Source organism: Pecten maximus, chromosome 18, assembly GCF_902652985.1.
Source record: "Pecten maximus chromosome 18, xPecMax1.1, whole genome shotgun sequence".
NCBI classification, from domain to species: Eukaryota; Metazoa; Mollusca; class Bivalvia; order Pectinida; family Pectinidae; genus Pecten; species Pecten maximus.
The window spans coordinates 4,281,217-4,304,079 of record NC_047032.1 but is presented as its reverse complement, the minus strand read 5'-3'; the positions used below and the strand labels follow the sequence as shown (position 1 = coordinate 4,304,079).

At 38.9% G+C, this 22,863-nt stretch overlaps 1 protein-coding gene across 3 annotated transcripts; it reads right to left on the bottom strand.

Annotated features, from left to right (window-relative positions):
- Positions 1 to 167: 167 nt before the first annotated feature.
- On the bottom strand, positions 168 to 21,081 carry LOC117317077 (serine/threonine-protein phosphatase 6 regulatory ankyrin repeat subunit B-like). Of its 3 annotated transcripts, none has more exons than XM_033871864.1 (3): positions 20,791 to 21,081; positions 6,998 to 7,093; positions 168 to 907 (listed from the first exon to the last, which is right to left on the bottom strand). In XM_033871864.1, exon 3 carries the CDS (start codon positions 877 to 879, stop codon positions 241 to 243), a length of 639 nt encoding a protein of 212 aa, XP_033727755.1. In that variant the 5' UTR covers positions 880 to 907; positions 6,998 to 7,093; positions 20,791 to 21,081; the 3' UTR covers positions 168 to 240. The 3 variants fall into 3 exon arrangements, with proteins under 3 accessions (XP_033727755.1, XP_033727756.1, XP_033727757.1); XM_033871865.1 differs by lacking the exon at positions 20,791 to 21,081 and adding an exon at positions 9,310 to 9,403; XM_033871866.1 differs by lacking the exons at positions 6,998 to 7,093; positions 20,791 to 21,081 and adding an exon at positions 3,019 to 3,575.
- Between the last annotated feature and the right edge of the window lie 1,782 nt (positions 21,082 to 22,863).

The following is a 22,863-nucleotide window of genomic DNA, read 5'->3' as shown; positions in this document are numbered from 1 at the left end:
TACATTTACATTATTTTCTTAAAAGTCTTGTAAGAAATGTTTAGCATTAAAGATCAGAATGTGAGCGTTTTCCTCAAATGTTGGATATGTTTGATAATTTACTTATATCAACATATCAGAAATCTAGGTGTGGACACAGGAATCACACTGCACATCACACACAAGGTCGATAACTCAACTTCCTTGACAAAAAAAAACCAGATTTGGAATAGAACAGCATATCATTTTTCCGGAAGTGCACTATTTATCCGACTTCCGCCTTTGTCCAACAAACGGAAGAAAACAAAAAGGAGATGAAGATATATCGTCGACTGAAGGTTTGTGTTCTGGGTCACATAAACTAACGTCAGCACCTGCACGTGCGAGTCTTTTCACCGCGAGTGTATTATTAGCACGGGATGCATAAAATATAGGCGTTCTCTCGGTGTTGTCCTTTTTGTTAACACCCGCGCCATTGGCGATAAGAATGTCAATAATACTGACGTCACCGCGGTGGGAGGCTAGATGTAAGGCGGAACAGCCGCCTGGGAGACCGTCTGGCTGTCCCATTTCTAAGTCCACCTCCACCCCCGCTTTCAAACTGAGTTTCACAAGCTTACGACAGCCACGTAAAGCAAATGCGTGGAATGGGGTCCAACCCTCCACGTCCGTCGTGAACACTGTTTTTGCATAGTCTTTACGGTATTTAATCAAATCTTTAATGTGCTCTGTGAGAGCTTCCTCATCTCGCTTCAGCATCCCCATCATTGAGATGGCCTCATTTTTAGGGTCGTGTCCCAGCACCTGGTTGTTATGGAGATCGGACCCGCTTCTCCTCTCATTGTCCGACATGTGTTCCGGTTTCTTTGGTTTCCGTGTTAGGGTGGTGATGCTCAGCATTTGGCTTCTCGTGGGCGGGCTATAGGATCTGGGAAAGACAAGAAATTTACTATAAATTACCACATCGTCAGTATTATTTCAAATCACAAACTTTCAGAATGCAGTCACTGGTGTAGCGCCATCGTTATCAAAACAACTATAACCATAACCATAACCATAACCATAACCCTAACCATAACCATAACCATAACCATAACCTTACCATAATCATAACCATAACCATAACCTTACCATAACCTTACCATAACCTTACCATAACCATAACCATTTATCATAATGATATTGTAATAATCAGTTCTGTGAGACATAAACAGCAATACATGTTCTACTTCAGTCAACACCGGTCTATGCTGAATTGCTGATCTTCCTCAGAACAGACATGACCATATGGTTTGTTTTTGTTTAAGGTCCTATTAACAGCCAGGGTCATTTAAGGACGTGCCAGGTTTTGGAGGTGGAGGAAAGCCGGAGTACCCGGAGAAAAACCACCTGCCTACGGTCAGTACCTGGCAACTGCCCCACGTAGGTTTCGAACTCGCAACCCAGAGGTGGAGGGCTAGTGTTAAAGTGTCGGGACACCTTAACCACTCGGCCACCGCGGCCCCTTGACCATATGGAGTCAGTCTGTTGCGAGACACGAGGGAACAAATCCTGCATACGATTGTGATCGTCTCCAATGCAGAAATAATACCATCGACCAAATATGTCAATCCACATACATATACAATGTATATCATAATCTAAGAAGTTTGAAAATAATGATAATCCTAAAACAATCAAACAAATGAACTTCGTACAAGTAAAAATATATAAAAAAATACATTCAAGGTTTTCCACTGTATCAGTAGAATTAGATGGGAGTTCTTACTCTGTTTTCACGGTATGAGTAGAATAAGAGGAGGGTACTGACACTGTTTCTATAGTATCAGTAGATTCAGAGGAGGGTGCTTATCTGTTTCCATGGTATCAGTTGAACTCGAGGGGAGTACTTTCGGTTAAATATTATCAAGACGGAGACTCGAGGCTGAGACGAGTGAAGGTTACGTTTATAAAGATGGAGACTGAGACGAGCGGAGGTTACGTTTATAAAGATGGAGACTGAGACTGAGACGGGTGGAGGTTACGTTTATAAAGATGGAGACTGAGACGGGTGAAGGTTACGTTTATAAAGATGGAGACTCGAGGCTGAGACGGGTGAAGGTTACGTTTATAAAGACGGAGACTCGAGACTGAGACGAGCGGAGGTTACGTTTATAAAGATGGATACTCGAGGCTGAGACGGGTGGAGGTTACGTTTATAAAGATGGATACTCGAGACTGAGACGGGTGGAGGTTACGTTTATAAAGATGGATACTCGAGGCTGAGACGAGGTGGAGGTTACGTTTATAAAGATGGATACTCGAGACTGAGACGGGTGGAGGTCACGTTTATAAAGATGGATACTCGAGACTGAGACGAGCGGAGGTTACGTTATAAAGATGGATACTCGAGACTGAGACGGGTGGAGGTTACGTTTATAAAGATGGAGACTGAGACGGGTGAAGGTTACGTTTATAAAGATGGATACTCGAGACTGAGACGAGCGGAGGTTACGTTTATAAAGATGGATACTCGAGACTGAGACGAGCGGAGGTTACGTTTATAAAGATGGAGACTCGAGGCTGAGACGGGTGGAGGTTACGTTTATAAAGACGGAGACTGAGACGAGTGAAGGTTACGTTTATAAAGATGGAGACTCGAGACGATCGGAGGTTACGTTTATAAAGATGGAGTCTGAGACGAGTGGAGGTTACGTTTATAAAGACGGAGACTCGAGGCTGAGACGGGTGGAGGTTACGTTTATAAAGATGGAGACTGAGACGAGCGGAGGTTACGTTTTGTATGAACGAAGAATCGGAGCCCACACCTTGACATTGTAATCCCTTTTTTTGTAATTCCATTTATCGGTATCTCTATAAAATATATTTTACATATTCTTGTTGTACTGTGTTTTTGGCGTTTTCGTTTTATTATTGTCGGTAACAAAGCTAGTATTTTGTTTAAAAAGTGATTCTCAGTTTGATAACGGTATTTTGTATTTAGCCTTTCTGGACCTCAGACAGGTATATTGGTCTATATAACATCGACCGGTGCCTTACCGTACACGTTTATATCCGGTAGTCAGTATCCACCATAAACCAGGCCATTGTTTCTACTGTTAAACAGCCACACAAATAACACTGTCTGCTGGACATATAAACAGTTCTCAATGTCCAAAACATTAAAATCCTCTTTGTCGCATAATTATCATAGAATATCGTAACGCGGGCACAAACAATCTTGTATGCCAGGGAAAATGTGTCGTAGAAATGGTCAGTGTAATCCTTACAGAGTCACTGTCTAATCCATATGAAGTCAGTCACACGGAGAATTCCTCGGAATGGTCTCGGCCTCGTTTTTGACCCGAGACCAGAACCCGTTACGTCGCCCTGGAGATTACGACAACGGATCATGAACCGGGTCACTCACGAACGTCAAACCAACACAGGTGTATTGTAAGTCACGTGACGTCATCCTCATTTACACAAAATTAAAACTCCGTACATGTTCCATACATCATTGTTCGATTAAACTTAGACAGAATAAACCGCTATATACTATAAAAACAAGCGTGTGTTAACCAAAGTATATACTGCTATCCCATAAAGGCTATTACAGCAATATTTACAACTCCCGGCCGTTAGCTGGCCTTACCCGGGTAGGACAATCAATATTTAAATCAGGCGGATAATGGGAGGCCGCCTACTAACCTGTGCAGGCTTGTGAATCGGACCTTTAAAAACTTTATCCATTGTTTGTAGTGGTAGTCAAAATATACGTCCACGGCAAACAGTAGTAATAGCGTGTGGTCGACACACATGTGTATAACTTACAATGTGTGGCACGTGTGATCGACACACACATGTATAACTTACAATGTGTGTCTCGTGTGATCGACACACATGTGTATAACTTACAATGTGTTTCTCGTGTGATCGACACACGTGTGTATAACTTACAACGTGTGACTCGTGTGATCGACACAGTGTGTACAACTTACAATGTGTGTCACGTGTGATCGACACACGTGTGTATAACTAACAATGTGTGTCTCGTGTGATCGACACACATGTGTATAACTTACAATGTGTGTCTCGTGTGATCGACACACGTGTGTATAACTTACAACGTGTGTCTCGTGTGATCGACACACGTGTGTATAACTAACAATGTGTGTCTCGTGTGATCGACACACGTGTGTATAACTAATAATGTGTGTCTCGTGTGATCGACACACGTGTGTATAACTAACAATGTGTGTCTCGTGTGATCGACACACGTGTGTATAACTAACAATGTGTCTCGTGTGATCGACACACATGTGTATAACTTACAATGTGTGTCACGTGTGATCGACACACGTGTGTATAACTAACAATGTGTGTCACGTGTGATCGACACACGTGTGTATAACTAACAATGTGTGTCTCGTGTGATCGACACACATGTGTATAACTTACAATGTGTGTCTCGTGTGATCGACACACGTGTGTATAACTTACAACGTGTGTCTCGTGTGATCGACACATATGTACCCTACCAGGTTTAGTCCAGTCCTGGCAGTCAGATAATTCAGGAAAGCTCTCTACATACATGTACAAATGTACTTAGTTTTTGTTAAAAGCTGATCGCATCTTGTAATACAGTCTGGACAGTATACCGTGTCGACAATTTACAACAGAACATTTCTCTCCGCTTTTGTTTCCACATAAATATTGTTTCCTTAATGAATTTAAGAAAACTCTTGTACATCAACGTTCTGGTTCTCATTCTGAGAACGCGGCATTACATGGCTATTGACCTAGATTAACATAAGACGCTTACACTTTGGACCGCCTGGTCTTGTTTTACTTTTCAAGGATTTCTTTGTAAAATTTGTATCCTCATTTAAACTGGTTTCGTGTTCAAGTTTGTTGGCATTCACCTGTCCTTTCTTATGATAAATTTCAAAACCTGGGACGACGGACTACTGAGTTAAATTACCAGAATCCACATCCACACGTACAGGTGTACACCGTGAAGATTCTCACACTCCACATCCACACGTACAGGTGTACACCGGGAAGATTCTCACACTCCACATCCACACGTACAGGTGTACACCGGGAAGATTCTCACACTCCACATCCACACGTACAGGTGTACAGGTGTGTTATAACCTGACGCTATAAACTAAAAGGTTATACAACATAGAATTCACGACAGATTATTGACACTGTAGCCGCCAAGGTCGTTGGAGGTACAGTATTAGAGATACCATGACAATATCAGTATTACTCCCGGTAAATGTCACCACTCAACATACTGTGACGTCACCAATGTTATTACTGTGTGGTGTACAGCATCATGATATAATTCTACAATCGTTACCCTTAGATCTCTGTCTACATTATACAAGCGTGATATTCTATAAATCTATACGGGCGATGAGGGTACAAAACTTCAGAAACATCCTTCACTTTCCAGGAGCTACCGACATCTCCATTGTACATGGCATCACAATATAATCCATATACATGTATGTGACGTCACAGCTCAGCCAAAATAGTTTGCGTACCAAACTTTATGTTGTGGTATCACGGGACTGATACATACTGATATGACACTGACCTGATATATAGATACTGACCTGATATATAGATACTGACCTGATATATAGATACTGACCTGATATATAGATACTGACCTGATATATATATACTGACCTGATATATAGATACTAACCTGATATATAGATACTGACCTGATATATAGATACTGACCTGATATATAGATACTGACCTGATATATAGATACTGACCTGATATATATATATACTGACCTGATATATAGATACTGACCTGATATATAGATACTGACCTGGTACAATGTATATATATACTGACCTGATATATAGATACTGACCTGATATATAGATACTGACCTGGTATATAGATACTGACCCGATATATATATACTGACCTGATATATAGATACTGACCTGATATATATATATACTGACCTGATATATATATACTGACCTGATATATAGATACTGACCTGGTATATAGATACTGACCTGATATATAGATACTGACCTGATATATAGGTACTGACCTGATATATATATACTGACCTGATATATATATACTGACCTGATATATAGATACTGACCTGATATATAGATACTGACCTGATATATAGATACTGACCCGATATATATATACTGACCTGATATATAGATACTGACCTGATATATATATACTGACCTGATATATAGATACTGACCTGATATATAGATACTGACCTGGTACATAGATACTGACCTGATATATAGATACTGACCTGGTACATAGATACTGACCTGATATATAATACTCAGCTGATATATAGATACTGACCTGATATATAATACTGACCTGATATATAGATACTGACCTGATATATAGATATTGACCCGATATATATATACTAACCTGATATATAGGTACTGACCTGATATATAGATACTGACCTGATATATAGATACTGACCTGGTACAATGTATATAGATACTGACCTGGTACAATGTATATAGATACTGACCTGATATATATATACTGACCTGATATATATATACTGACTTGATATATATATACTGACTTGATATATAATACTGACCTGATATATAGATACTGACCTGATATATATATACTGACCTGATATATAAATACTGACATGATATATAGATACTGACCTGATATATATATACTGACCTTATATATAGATACTGACCTGATATATAGATACTGACATGATATATAGATACTGACCTGATATATATATACTGACCTTATATATAAATACTGACCTGATATATAGATACTGACCTGATATATAGATACTGACCTGATATATAAATACTGACATGATATATAAATACTGACGTGATATATAGATACTGACCTGATATATAGATACTGACCTGATATATAGATACTGACCTGATATATATATACTGACCTGATATATAGATACTGACCTGATATATAGATACTGACCTGATATATATATACTGACCTGATATATAGTAGATATTCTGTTGATACGATTTGGCGTGACTTCGTTAGTTTCCAACATGGCTCTCTTTATGCCATCACTGTCATCGACATGGAACTGAAAAATCGTAACAATAGAAACGGTAAATTTCAAGTCCCTATAACTAGGACAGGTCTAAATAAACCAATACTGTAATAAAGTCTAATGTCCCTGTGTCTAGTATAGGTCTAAATAAATAATACTGTAATACAGTCTAAGGTCTCAGTGTCTAGTATAGGTCTAAATAAACCAATACTGTAATAAATTATAAGGTCTCAGTATAGGTCTAAATAAACCAATACTGTAATAAATTATAAGGTCTCAGTATAGGTCTAAATAAACCAATACTGTAATAAATTATAAGGTCTCAGTATAGGTCTAAATAAACCAATACTGTAATAAATTATAAGGTCTCAGTATAGGTCTAAATAAACCAATACTGTAATAAATCATAAGGTCTCAGTGTCTAGTATAGGTCTAAATAAACCAATACTGTAATAAAGTCTAAGGTCCTTGTGTCTAGGATAGGTCTAAATAAACCAATACTGTAATAAATTATAAGGTCTCAGTATAGGTCTAAATAAACCAATACTGTAATAAAGCCAGTGTCTAGTATAGCATTTTAAGCGTTTTCTGCTGTTATCGGAGAATCTGTGAGAATCAAGTCAAAAACTAGTTAGAATATTTCTATCTCCGCTTCGAATGGAAAAATCGGCAAGTTTCAACGAGGTGAATACAAAGGTCCGCTCTGATTGGTCAAAAACGGAAAGCTTATATTTTCTCTGCAAAACTTATATTTTCACAGCAAAATCTTATAGTTTCACTGAAAAAATCTTATATTTTCACTGCTCCTCGCTGCATTGAAAATATAAGTTCTATTAGTTTGATAAATCTCTATATTTCACTGGCAACATAAACATGTGTCTTCTTAACGTTATATAAATGTGTCTCCCTAATGTTATATAAATGTGTCTTCCTAACGTTATATAAATGTGTCTCTCTAACGTTATATAAATGTGTCTCCCTAATGTTATATAAATGTGTCTCCCTAACGTTATATAAATGTGTCTCCCTAACGTTATATAAATGTGTCCCCCTAACGTTATATAAATGTGTCTCCCTAACGTTATATAAATGTGTCCCCCTAACGTTATATAAATGTGTCTCCCTAACGTTATATAAATGTGTCTCCCTAACGTTATATAAATGTGTCCCCCTAATGTTATATAAATGTGTCTCCCTAACGTTATATAAATGTGTCTCCCTAACGTAATATAAATGTGTCTCCCTAACGTTATATAAATGTGTCTCCCTAACGTTATATAAATGTGTCTCTCTAACGTTATATAAATGTGTCTCCCTAACGTTATATAAATGTGTCTCCCTAACGTAATATAAATGTGTCTCCCTAACGTTATATAAATGTGTCTCCCTAACGTTATATAAATGTGTCTCTCTAACGTTATATAAATGTGTCTCCCTAACGTTATATAAATGTGTCTCTCTAACGTTATATACATGTGTCTCCCTAACGTTATATAAATGTGTCTCCCTAACGTTATATAAATGTGTCTCCCTAACGTAATATAAATGTGTCTCCCTAACGTTATATAAATGTGTCTCTCTAACGTTATATAAATGTGTCTCCCTAACGTTATATAAATGTGTCTCCCTAACGTTATATAAATGTGTCCCCCTAATGTTATATAAATGTGTCTCCCTAACGTTATATAAATGTGTCTCCCTAACGTTATATAAATGTGTCTCCCTAACGTTATATAAATGTGTCTCCCTAACGTTATATAAATGTGTCTCCCTAACGTTATATAAATGTGTCTCCCTAACGTTATATAAATGTGTCTCTCTAACGTTATATACATGTGTCTCCCTAACGTTATATAAATGTGTCTGCCTAATGTTATATAAATGTGTCTCCCTAACGTTATATACATGTGTCTCCCTAACTTTTAGCTTTTTGGTTGGTTAGATCGCATCATTCTTTCAGCCATATTCTAACGACTGTATAATTTTATGGGCGTGAGGGTACTTTCGCGATTGAAATCCTACTTTTTAATGCGTAAGGATCCTATGTAAGCCTGTATATTGCGTACAGTATGTCAATACAACGTTTTCGTGTTTTTCACACTTCAATATTTTAAAATCTTGTTGAAATCCATCCATCACAACATATACATACACAACTTATATTAAATACGGCCTCCTGAGAGAACCCAGACGCTTGTTTTCAATCTATTTGATTATTTCTGTGCAATAAAAACGTTTAAATGACCTACCTTACTAATGACGTTCCTATTTCCTATCTCAGATGGAATGAGCTTTGTAGGACTGGATTATATCGATAACGAGTTACGCTTATTAATCCCTAGTTTGTCACGTGACAATGTATTTCAAAATGTCAGAAAAGATAATGTTTACCGACAGCGCGTGGAAATATTGACTTGGAGACGATCTATATATTAACACAAGGTATTACGAAATACTAGTTTGACTATCGCTTCCTTCGATTAATAAGGTGTGTAATTTGTATGATTTGGGCGCTCATGTGTGAATGGTATTTTCACACGTACTGATATGCCAGCGATCATTTAATTCTTTATGTTGTCATTTAAACTGAAGGATTATACATTAGTTTTTCATGTTCTCACAGCAACCAGAGACCTATAAATGTATACCCACAATATTAAAAGAAAATATTTTTTGAAATGATTTTTCTTTCGTCAGTTCCGCGGACACGATGATTTTATAAAACTTAAAAGCTGCAGTGGTTTTTTACCAATGTAATTAATACCGATAAAAATATCGTTTGGTGAAGATCTTCGATACGGATTTTAAGCACTAACGGCAATGAGCTTGAAATTTTAGAACAGAACAAGTAAAACAAAACATAGATATGACACTGCAAACTTTGAAGAGAATCTGTATAAATATTTACAATAATATATCAAGTATCAACATATACGAATTATAATACGTACATACATTTTATAAAGACTTTGTAACGTCAACTCGTCACACATCTTCAAACACTACATACCAACTCGTCACGTTATCAGTTTACACTACATTAAATCAGTTACCAAGCCAACTCGTTGCACTTTACGTCCTAAAACTCTTCATCACTTAACTACTCGTCACATTTTATGAATAACGCTTCTCATCAACCCGTAACATTATCCATCCATCACTAAATGTATACCAACTCGACACGGGGTACCAACTCGTCACAAGATACCAACTCGGCATATTATGCCAACTGGTCACAATATGCCCACTAGTCACATTATACCAACTCGTCACGGGTACCAACTCGTCACAAGATACCAACTCGGCACATTATGCCAACTAGTCACAATATACCAACTCGTCACAATATACCCTCTAGTCACAATATACCAACTAGTCACATTATACCAACTAGTCACATTATACCATCTAGTCACATTATACCAGCTCGTCATAATATACCAACTCGTCACAATATACCAACTAGTCACAATATACCAACTCGTCACATTATACCAGCTTGTCTCAAGAAATTACGTAAAACTTAAGAGGTCAAAATCCATACCGGTCGCGTGATTATGAGTGTCTTAAATTGTCTTCAGTTAATTCAAAATATAAATCGCTCTATAATTACTAAGTCAGGTCAAAGGTTAACCCAGGTGCCCAACAAAGACTAATGTTTACACTGCTTTATCCAAATACGGCGGTTGTACCAAGGATCGATGTGTTATAGTTTAAAATACCAAACAATCACGTGACGTTTGTTTAACATAAATCACAATACACAAGTGTCTGTCTATTTTGACAACATGAACTACACTATATATCATTATAAGGCACAGGATACTGCTGTAGTTTTAAGTCCCTTTTCGTAGGCGAGGTGACCAATAACGAAATGTATTGTTTAGAACATTTAATGACGCCATACACAAATGTCAACATATAAAAATGTTAAATGACGTCCTGTCAAGTGAGAATCTGATAGTACATTACAGAACCATTCACTAAGCACCAAACTCAAATAAGTCGTACAGCAGCACCATATAGTATAACGATTGTTAGCCAAAGTGATTACCAGATTCTCGGGTTGATAATATATCCAATTCTGGGTCGCCCGTCTATATCAACACTTAGATATCCCATTCTTAGTCTCCCCGTCTATACCAACACTAAGATATCCCATTCTTAATCTCCAGTCTATAACAACACTTAGATATCCCATTCTTAGTCTCCAGTATAAACCAACACTTAGATATCCCATTCTTAGTCTCCCGTCTATAACAACACTTAGATATCCCATTCTTAGTCCCCCCGTCTATAACAACACTTAGACATCCCATTCTTAGTCCCCCGTCTATAACAACACTTAGACATCCCATTCTTAGTCTCCCGTCTATACCAACACTTAGATATCCCATTCTTAGTCTCCAGTATAAACCAACACTTAGACATCCCATTCTTAGTCCCCCGTCTATAACAACACTTAGACATCCCATTCTTAGTCTCCCGTCTATACCAACACTTAGATATCCCATTCTTAGTCCCCCCCCCCCCCCCCCCCCCCCCCCCCCCCCCCGTCTATATCAACACTTAGATATCCCATTCTTAGTCTCCCGTCTATAACAACACTTAGATATCCCATTCTTAGTCCCCCCGTCTATAACAACACTTAGACATCCCATTCTTAGTCCCCCGTCTATAACAACACTTAGACATCCCATTCTTAGTCTCCCGTCTATACCAACACTTAGATATCCCATTCTTAGTCTCCAGTATAAACCAACACTTAGATATCCCATTCTTAGTCTCCCGTCTATAACAACACTTAGACATCCCATTCTTAGTCCCCCCGTCTATAACAACACTTAGATATCCCATTCTTAGTCCCCCCGTCTATACCAACACTTAGACATCCCATTCTTAGTCTCCAGTATAAACCAACACTTAGATATCCCATTCTTAGTCTCCCGTCTATACCAACACTTAGATATCCCATTCTTAGTCCCCCGTCTATAACAACACTTAGACATCCCATTCTTAGTCCCCCCGTCTATATCAACACTTAGATATCCCATTCTTAGTCTCTCGTCTGTAACAACACTTAGATATCCCATTCTTAGTCTCTCGTCTGTAACAACACTTATATATCCCATTCTTAGTCTGTCGTCTATAACAACACTTAGATATCCCATTCTTATTCTGTCGTCTATAACAACACTTAGATATCCCATTCTTAGTCCCCCCGTCTATACCAACACTTAGATATCCCATTCTCAGTCTCCCCGTCTATATCAACACTTAGATATCCCATTCTTAGTCTCTCGTCTATAACAACACTTAGATATCCCATTCTTAGTCTCTCGTCTATAACAACACTTAGATATCCCATTCTTAGTCTCTCGTCTATACAAACACTTAGATATCCCATTCTTAGTCCCCCCGTCTATACCAACACTTAGACATCCCATTCTTAGTCCCCGTCTATAACAACACTTAGACATCCCATTCTTAGTCCCCCCGTCTATACCAACACTTAGATATCCCATTCTTAGTCCCCCGTCTATACCAACACTTAGATATCCCATTCTCAGTCTCCCGTCTATATCAACACTTAGATATCCCATTCTTAGTCTCTCGTCTATAACAACACTTAGATATCCCATTCTTAGTCTCTCGTCTATAACAACACTTAGATATCCCATTCTTAGTCTCTCGTCTATACAAACACTTAGATATCCCATTCTTAGTCCCCCCGTCTATACCAACACTTAGACATCCCATTCTTAGTCCCCGTCTATAACAACACTTAGACATCCCATTCTTAGTCCCCCCGTCTATACCAACACTTAGATATCCCATTCTTAGTCCCCCGTCTATACCAACACTTAGATATCCCATTCTTAGTTTCCCGTCTATAACAACACTTAGATATCCCATTCTTAGTCCCCCGTCTATATCAACACTTAGATATCCCATTCTTAGTCCCCCCGTCTATACCAACACTTAGATATCCCATTCTTAGTCCCCCCGTCTATACCAACACTTAGATATCCCATTCTTAGTCCCCCGTCTATAACAACACTTAGACATCCCATTCTTAGTCCCCCCGTCTATACCAACACTTAGATATCCCATTCTTAGTCTCCAGTCTATAACAACACTTAGATATCCCATTCTTAGTCTCCAGTATAAACCAACACTTAGATATCCCATTCTTAGTCTCCCGTCTATAACAACACTTAGACATCCCATTCTTATTCCCCCGTCTATAACAACACTTAGATATCCCATTCTTAGTCCCCCGTCTATAACAACACTTAGATATCCCATTCTTAGTCCCCCGTCTATATCAACACTTAGATATCCCATTCTTAGTCCCCGTCTATACCAACACTTAGATATCCCATTCTTAGTCCCCGTCTATATCAACACTTAGATATCCCATTCTTAGTCCCCGTCTATATCAACACTTAGATATCCCATTCTTAGTCCCCCGTCTATACCAACACTTAGATATCCCATTCTTATTCCCCCGTCTATACCAACACTTAGATATCCCATTCTTAGTCTCCCGTCTATACCAACACTTAGATATCCCATTCTCAGTCTCCCGTCTATATCAACACTTAGATATCCCATTCTTAGTCTCTCGTCTATAACAACAATTAGATATCCCATTCTTAGTCTCCCGTCTATAACAACACTTAGATATCCCATTCTTAGTCCCCCCGTCTATAACAACACTTAGATATCCCATTCTTAATCTCCAGTCTATACCAACACTTAGATATCCCATTCTTAGTCCCCCCGTCTATAACAACACTTAGATATCCCATTCTTAGTCCCCCTGCCCGATCACGGGGGTTTTCTCCGGGTATTCCATTTCCCCCCTACAGTAACACACCTCACACACTTCCAACCAGCCCCCCCCCCCCCCCCCCCCCCCCTACAGTAGCACACCTCACACACTTCCAACTAGCCCCTCCTACAGTAACACACCTCACACACTTCCAACCAGCCCCCCCTACAGTAGCACACCTCACACACTTCCAACCAGCCCCCCCCCCCCCCCCCCTACAGTACACCTCACACACTTCCAACCAGCCCCCCATACAGTAACACACCTCACACACTTCCAACCAGCCCCCCCCTACAGTAGCACACCTCACACACTTCCAACCAGCCCCCCCCCCCCCCCTACAGTAGCACACCTCACACACTTCCAACCAGGCCAAGAAGAATTATAAACCAATGCCGTATAACTTGTTTGGTAATTGTTTTTAATTATATAAAGTAATTATGTTTTAAAACAAAGACGGTACATCAGATTATCTTACATGAACTGAGGGGTTTAAAGTTCCATGAATGAAAGAGGACGACAACAATTCACCCCAAACCTTACCTACCTATAACTACGATTAAATATAGACACAATTACACGATCGAAATCACGACTTCGACCAACTTGTTTGATTTAGAACCGAATGACCTCGTTTGCTACTCAAATCGAGTAAATGAAAGGCGAGAACCACAAAGTGGTAATCAAAACATTCTTCACGAAACACCAGTGCAACTAAGATCTCAGATAGCTAATAATAAATATGGGATATATCTTTAATTGGAAAGTGAAGTAGGACAATGATGACGTAGGACAATGGTGAAGAAGGTTAATCGTGAAGTAGGACAATGGTCAAGTAGGACAATGGTTAAGTAGGACAATGGTTAAGTAGGACAATGGTCAAGAAGGACACTGGTCAAGTAGGACAATGGTCAAGTAGGACAATGGCAAAGTAGGACAATGGGAGAGTAGGACAATGGTCAAGTAGGAAAATGGTGACGAAGGACAATGGCAAAGTAGGACAATGGGAGAGTAGGACAATGGTGAAGACGGACAATGGGAGAGTAGGACAATGGTCAAGTAGGACAATTGGGGAGTATGGCAAATGTCAAGTAGGACAATGGTGAAGAAAGACAATGGTCGAGTAGGACAGTGGGAGAGTAGGACAATGGTCATGTAGGGCAAATGTCAAGTAGGACAATGGTCAAGTCGGACAACTGTGAAGTAGGACAATGGTCAAGTAGGACTATGATCAAGTAGGTTAATGGTGTATTAGGACAATGATGAAGTAGGACAATGGTCAAGTAGGACAATGGTCAAGTAGGACAATGGTCAAGTAGGACAATGGTCAAGTACGACAATGAAGTGATCCATTTCATACTTGCTGCCTTCCCTGATAACCAAAAAACTTTTCATAGTGTGCGAATTTATGATCTTATATATACATGCACCAAGCATGTTTGGCTTCAATGGCAGTTTCTGTATGTGTATTGGTCGACTCATTCGTGACGTTATCGGTGCTTTTTGATGGCAAACGTACCCAATGTGCCAAGGTATATAGGTCATGGTCGAAAATTATCGATGACCATGTAGATAACCAGAATTCAGGGTAAAATCTAAGAAATAGTGTATATGAATACCCTGTGTATTCTTTGTAAAGGTTATATAGATCAAAGTCGAGTGTTCTATACATGTAGGCCAGGGAATATAGGTCAAGTGTAATATCGGCCAGGAAATATAGGTCAAGGTCGAATGTTATACTGGCCAGGGAATATAGGTCAAGTATAATATCGGTCAGGAAATATAGGTCAAGGTCGAATGTTATACTGGCCAGGGAATATAGGTCAAGTGTAATATCGACCAGGGAATATAGGTCATGGTCGAATGTTATATAGGCCAGGGAATATAGGTCAAGTGTAATATCGGCCATGAAATATAGGTCATGGTCGAATGTTATATAGGCCAAGGAATATAGGTCAAGGTCAAGTGTTGTAAAGGCAAGAGAATATAAGTCAAGATCGAGAGTTTTACAGTCCAGGGAATATAGGTCAAGGCCAAGTGTAATATCGGCCAGGGAATATAGGTCAAGGTCGGGTGTTATATAGGCCAGGGAATATAGGTCAAGGTCAAGTGTAATATCGGCCAGGGAATATAAGTCAAGATCGAGAGTTTGATAGTCAAGAAATATAGGTCAAGGCCGCTTGTTATATATATATATACCCTGTGTATTTTATAAAGTCCAGGGGTGAATATCAAGGCCGATTGTTGTATATATGTATACCCTGTGTATTTTATAAAGTCCAAGGGGTGAATATCAAGGCCGATTGTTATATATATATAGATATATACCTTGTGTATTTTATAAAGTCCAAGGGGTGAATATCAAGGCCGATTGTTGTATATATATATACCCTGTGTATTTTATAAAGTCCAAGGGGTGAATATCAAGGCCGATTGTTGTATATATATATACCCTGTGTATTTTATAAAGTCCAAGGGGTGAATATCAAGGCCGATTGTTGTATATATATATACCCTGTGTATTTTATAAAGTCCAGGGGTGAATATCAAGGCCGATTGTTGTATATATATACTCTGTGTATTTTATAAAGTCCAAGGGTTGAATATCAAGGCCGATTGTTATATATATATACCCTGTGTACCCCTATATTACTGTATACCCCAATATGACTTTATCCCCCTATTTAAGTAATGAACCAGACGCGGATCCAGGAATTTCAAAAGGGGGGGTCAAGAAATTTAGTGACCAAATTTTTTGGCGAGGGGTCTGAGGGCCAAAATTTCGGAATTTTGCAATATAATATTTTCGATAAGCGGCGCGGGGGGGGGGGGGGGGGGGGGGGGGTTGTTTGGCATAGTGCATAGTGCTGAACTGTTACCAAAAAATACAGTCGAAATGAATACAATTTGGGTGACAAATAAATATTTTATAAATATTTTTTTATTTACTGCAGCTTAAGACGCGTTTAATTTTGCCGCTTACACTATCACTGACGTCATCAAGTTCAAATACCGGAACAGCCGAAATTTTCAGACGGAATAATATAGTCTCTCTTGTCGTTATTAATAGCAAACACATACAGTGGTTTGGCACAAGTTTGGCTTTATTTTATATTACATATACATTTGTAGATGTCGTCAAATTGTTCACAATTGCATAATTTCTAATTGTTTATGATCAAAGCCGTTTGTTCTGCGCAATGATATACGGTTATCATTTAGAAGTGATGCGGCGTTGAGCGGGTATTGCACTGGATAGACTCGATTCCTCGGAGACACTTAATGTTGTAGAAGAATATCATATCTTATATTCTAAATGAAAGTCGCCTTGACGAAATAGATTCCAGTCTAACCGGTCACATCAGTGTCGCTAACTTAGCAGACGATGTCTAACTTCACAGGAGCTTGATTCTGGAGTAAGGTAGGCTTTTGAAATCAATCAATAACGACAAAATTAAAATCAAGTAAACATACGCAACCAGAAACCATGTCGATACTCCCGATTTTTCACAAGATCTTTTTTTATAAATGCTGGACTTTAAATGTTGTCGTGCCTTTCTAGAAATTTAGAAACGAGCCCCTGTGAGTGTGACGACATTGACAATTTGATAAGTTCGTATAGATCAAGAATAGCGCTTTAAATATAATATTTCTGTGTCGACTTCATTTGTTATAATGAGATTTTAGTCTCATAACGAGTGTATGTAAATACATGCTAGCATTCGAAGCTCTCTATGCTGAAAGAAACTGGTGTTTGTTTTAACCTACAACACTTCGAGCTGTATTCCTACACTGAACAAATCACTATAAATTTTAGTATACAATGTCATGAATACAATTTAGTATATCCCCTATAGTATATAACTGTATCCCCCTATAGTATATAACTGTATCCCCCTATAGTATATAACTGTATCCCCATATAGTATATAACTGTATCCCCATATAGTATATAACTGTATCCCCCTATAGTATATAACTGTATCCCCCTATAGTTTATAACTGTATCCCCATATATAAATGTATCCCCATATAGTATATAACTGTATCCCCCTATAGTATATAACTGTATCCCCATATAGTATATAACTGTATCCCCCTATAGTATATAACTGTATCCCCATATAGTATATAACTGTATCCCCCTATATAACTGTATCCCCCTATAGTATATAACTGTATCCCCCTATAGTATATAACTGTATCCCCCTATATAAATGTATCCCCCTATATAAATGTATCCCCCTATATAACTGTATCCCCCTATAGTATATAACTGTATCCCCCTATATAACTGTATCCCCCTATAGTATATAACTGTATCCCCCTATATAACTGTATCTCCCTATAGTATATAACTGTATCCCCCTATAGTATATAACTGTATCCCTTATAGTATAACTGTATCCCGATATATAAATGTATCCCCCTATATAACTGTATCCCCCTATATAACTGTATCCCCCTATATAACTGTATCCCCCTATATAACTGTATCCCCCTATAGTATATAACTGTATCCCCCTATATAACTGTATCCCCCTATATAACTGTATCCCCATATATAACTGTATCCCCATATAGTATATAACTGTATCCCCCTATAGTATATAACTGTATCCCCCTATATAACTGTATCCCCCTATATAACTGTATCCCCATATAGTATATAACTGTATCCCCATATAGTATATAACTGTATCCCCCTATATAACTGTATCCCCCCTATAGTATATAACTGTATCCCCATATAGTATATAACTGTATCCCCCTATATAACTGTATCCCCCTATATAACTGTATCCTCCTATAGTATATAACTGTATCCCCCTATAGTATATAACTGTATCCCCATATATAACTGTATCCCCCTATATAACTGTATCCCCCTATAGTATATAACTGTATCCCCTATAGTATATAACTGTATCCCCATATATAACTGTATCCCCATATAGTATATAACTGTATCCCCCTATAGTATTTAACTGTATCCTCCTATAGTATATAACTGTATCCCCCTATAGTATATAACTGTATCCCCCTATAGTATATAACTGTATCCCCCTAGAGTATATAACTGTATCCCCCTATATAACTGTATCCCCTATAGTATATAACTGTATCCCCCTAGAGTATATAACTGTATCCCCCTATATAACTGTATCCCCTATAGTATATAACTGTATCCCCATATAGTATATAACTGTATCCCCCTATAGTATATAACTGTATCCCCATATAGTATATAACTGTATCCCCCTATAGTATATAACTGTATCCCCCTATAGTATATAACTGTATCCCCATATAGTATATAACTGTATCCCCCTATATAACTGTATCCCCCTATAGTATATAACTGTATCCCCCTATAGTATATAACTGTATCCCCATATATAACTGTATCCCCCTATAGTATATAACTGTATCCCCCCTATAATATATAACTGTTTCCCCCTATATTACTATATCCCCCTATATTACTATATCCCCCTATATAACTGTATCCCCCTATAGTATATAACTGTATCCCCCTCTAGTATATAACTGTATCCCCCCTATAATATATAACTGTATCCCCATATATAACTGTATCCCCCTATATAACTGTATCCCCCTATAGTATATAACTGTATCCCCCTATAGCATATAACTGTATCCCCCTATAGTATATAACTGTATCCCCCTATAGTATATAACTGTATCCCCCTATAGTATATAACTGTATCCCCCCCCCATTAGTATATAACTGTATCCCCCTATAGTATATAACTGTATCCCCCCCCCCCCCATTAGTATATAACTGTATCCCCTATAGTATATAACTGTATCCCCCTATATAACTGTATCCCCCTATAGTATATAACTGTATCCCCCTATAGTATATAACTGTATCCCCCTATAGTATATAACTGTATCCCCCTATAGTATATAACTGTATCCCCTATAGTATATAACTGTATCCCCCTATAGTATATAACTGTATCCCCCCCCCCCCCCCCCCCCATTAGTATATAACTGTATCCCCCTATAGTATATAACTGTATCCCCCTATATAACTGTATCCCCTATAGTATATAACTGTATCCCCCTATAGTATATAACTGTATCCCCCTATAGTATATAACTGTATCCCCCTATAGTATATAACTGTATCCCCCTATATAACTGTATCCCCTATAGTATATAACTGTATCCCCTATAGTATATAACTGTATCCCCCTATATAACTGTATCCCCCTACAGTATATAACTGTATCCCCCTATATAACTGTATCCCCCTATATAACTGTATCCCCCTATAGTATATAACTGTATCCCCCTATAGTATATAACTGTATCCCCCTATATAACTGTATCCCCCTATATAACTGTATCCCCCTATGTAACTGTATCCCCCTATATAACTGTATCCCCCTATATAACTGTATCCCCCTACAGTATATAACTGTATCCCCCTATATAACTGTATCCCCCTATATAACTGTATCCCCCTATAGTATATAACTGTATCCCCCTATAGTATATAACTGTATCCCCCTATGTAACTGTATCCCCCTATATACCTGTGTCCCCCTATATATGTGTATATCCCAATGATAAGCAGTGATCCTGTGTAAATATACGTCTCTATGTCGGTCTACATTACTGGTCAATTACTTGCTCTGCTGTGATATGTATGTGTGTGCTGTAATCATCTATAATGCAAAGCTAAACACCCGGCGATTTTAATGTTGGTCTGGCATGTTCATTTGACTCGGGTCTGGTAATGCTGGTTCATATACGGTCGACTATAATGTACACTATAATGTATTGATTACCGCCGGTAACTCTGTAACGATTGATACCTATAAACGGTTTATATATACTATACGTATGTTTGTCTTACCTGTATGATCCAGACAGGTGTTGTCGTGGTATAGGTATTGGTCAGTACCCGGCGTCCGGTGTATTCCGAAAGTTAAAGATTGTCATGTAGAAAGAACTAACCTAGGTGTACATTCCCACCACAGCTGTATCGTAGACTGGTTGGGTTTTATACACACAATGTCATTCGATATTACTGTGGCAAAAATATACATCTGTAGGCCGTACCTGTGTGTAATATGTGTGTAGAACGGCGCCAGTGACCCGGCGCATTGCTGACAGAGCTCAATACGACTGGTTATAAATATAGCGTGTATAGTGAAGGGCCAGTTACTGAGAAAGATTTGTATTTAATATGTACAACTTAATATTTACTTAAAACTACTCACTCAGACGCACGAGGAAGGTCACTAGGTCACGAGGCAGAAGACTATTGAGTAGTATACATAGCGAGAATGTCATGTATTGCATGGCGTGACATCGTAATATCAGGCTACGTACTCGCGTGTTATACCGCATATACTACTACTTCAGCTATATCTCGTTCCAGAAATGGTCTGTTAACATTTTCATGATCTACTGTAAATATTTAACCTACATTGTATACTGGAATCGTATTTAGATATCCTGTTTTTTGTTTCTTATGTCGTTTCATGATTTTCATCACACGATCCATCAAACCTGTCTTTTCGCGAATATCAAAAGTGTAAGCTGTTTTGATTATAAATGTATTCAGTATCACAATGAACAGGACGATTCGGCGAGTTACCATTTCCAACTGGAAGTGAAAGTATATGCCAAAAATACACAAGGGACACTCTGTCACACGTAGGTTGGGTTAGGGTTAGGGTTAACGTAGGTTGGGTTAGGGTTACACACGTAGGTTGGGATAGGGTAACGTAGGCTGGGTTAGGGTTAGGGTAACGTAGGTTGGGTTAGGGTTACACACGTAGGTTGGGATAGGGTAACGTAGGCTAGGTTAGGGTTAGGGTAACGTAGGTTGGGTTAGGGTTACACACGTAGGTTGGGATAGGGTAACGTAGGTTGGGTTAGGGTTACACACGTAGGTTGGGTTAGGGTTACACACGTAGGTTGGGTTAGGGTAAGGTAGGTTGGGTTAGGGTAACGTAGGTTGGGTTAGAGTTAGGGTAACGAAGGTTGGGTTAGGGTTACACACATAGGTTGGGTTAGGGTTACACACGTAGGTTGGGTTAGGGTTACACACGTAGGTTGGGATAGGGTAACGTAGGCTGGGTTAGGGTTAGGGTAACGTAGGTTGGGTTAGGGTTACACACGTAGGTTGGGATAGGGTAACGTAGGTTGGGTTAGGGTTACACACGTAGGTTGGGATAGGGTAACGTAGGCTGGGTTAGGGTTAGGGTAACGTAGGTTGGGTTAGGGTTACACACGTAGGTTGGGATAGGGTAACGTAGGTTGGGTTAGGGTTACACACGTAGGTTGGGATAGGGTAACGTAGGCTAGGTTAGGGTTAGGGTAACGTAGGTTGGGTTAGGGTTACACACGTAGGTTGGGATAGGGTAACGTAGGTTGGGTTAGGGTTACACACGTAGGTTGGGTTAGGGTTACACACGTAGGTTGGGTTAGGGTAAGGTAGGTTGGGTTAGGGTAACGTAGGTTGGGTTAGAGTTAGGGTAACGAAGGTTGGGTTAGGGTTACACACATAGGTTGGGTTAGGGTTACACACGTAGGTTGGGTTAGGGTTACACACGTAGGTTGGGTTAGGGTTACACACATAGGTTGGGTTAGGGTTACACACGTAACGTAGGCTGGATTAGGGTAACGTAGGTTGGGTTAGGATTAGGGTAACGAAGGTTGGGTTAGGATTACACACATAGGTTGGGTTAGGGTTACACACGTAGGTTGGGTTAGGGTTACACACGTAGGTTGGGTTAGGGTTACACACGTAGGTTGGGTTAGGGTTACACACGTAGGTTGGGTTAGGGTTACACACGTAGGTTGGGTTAGGGTAACGTAGGTTGGGTTAGGGTTACACACGTAGGTTTGGTTAGGGTAACGTAGGTTTGGTTAGGGTAACGTAGGTTGGGTTAGGGTTACACACGTAGGTTGGGTTAGG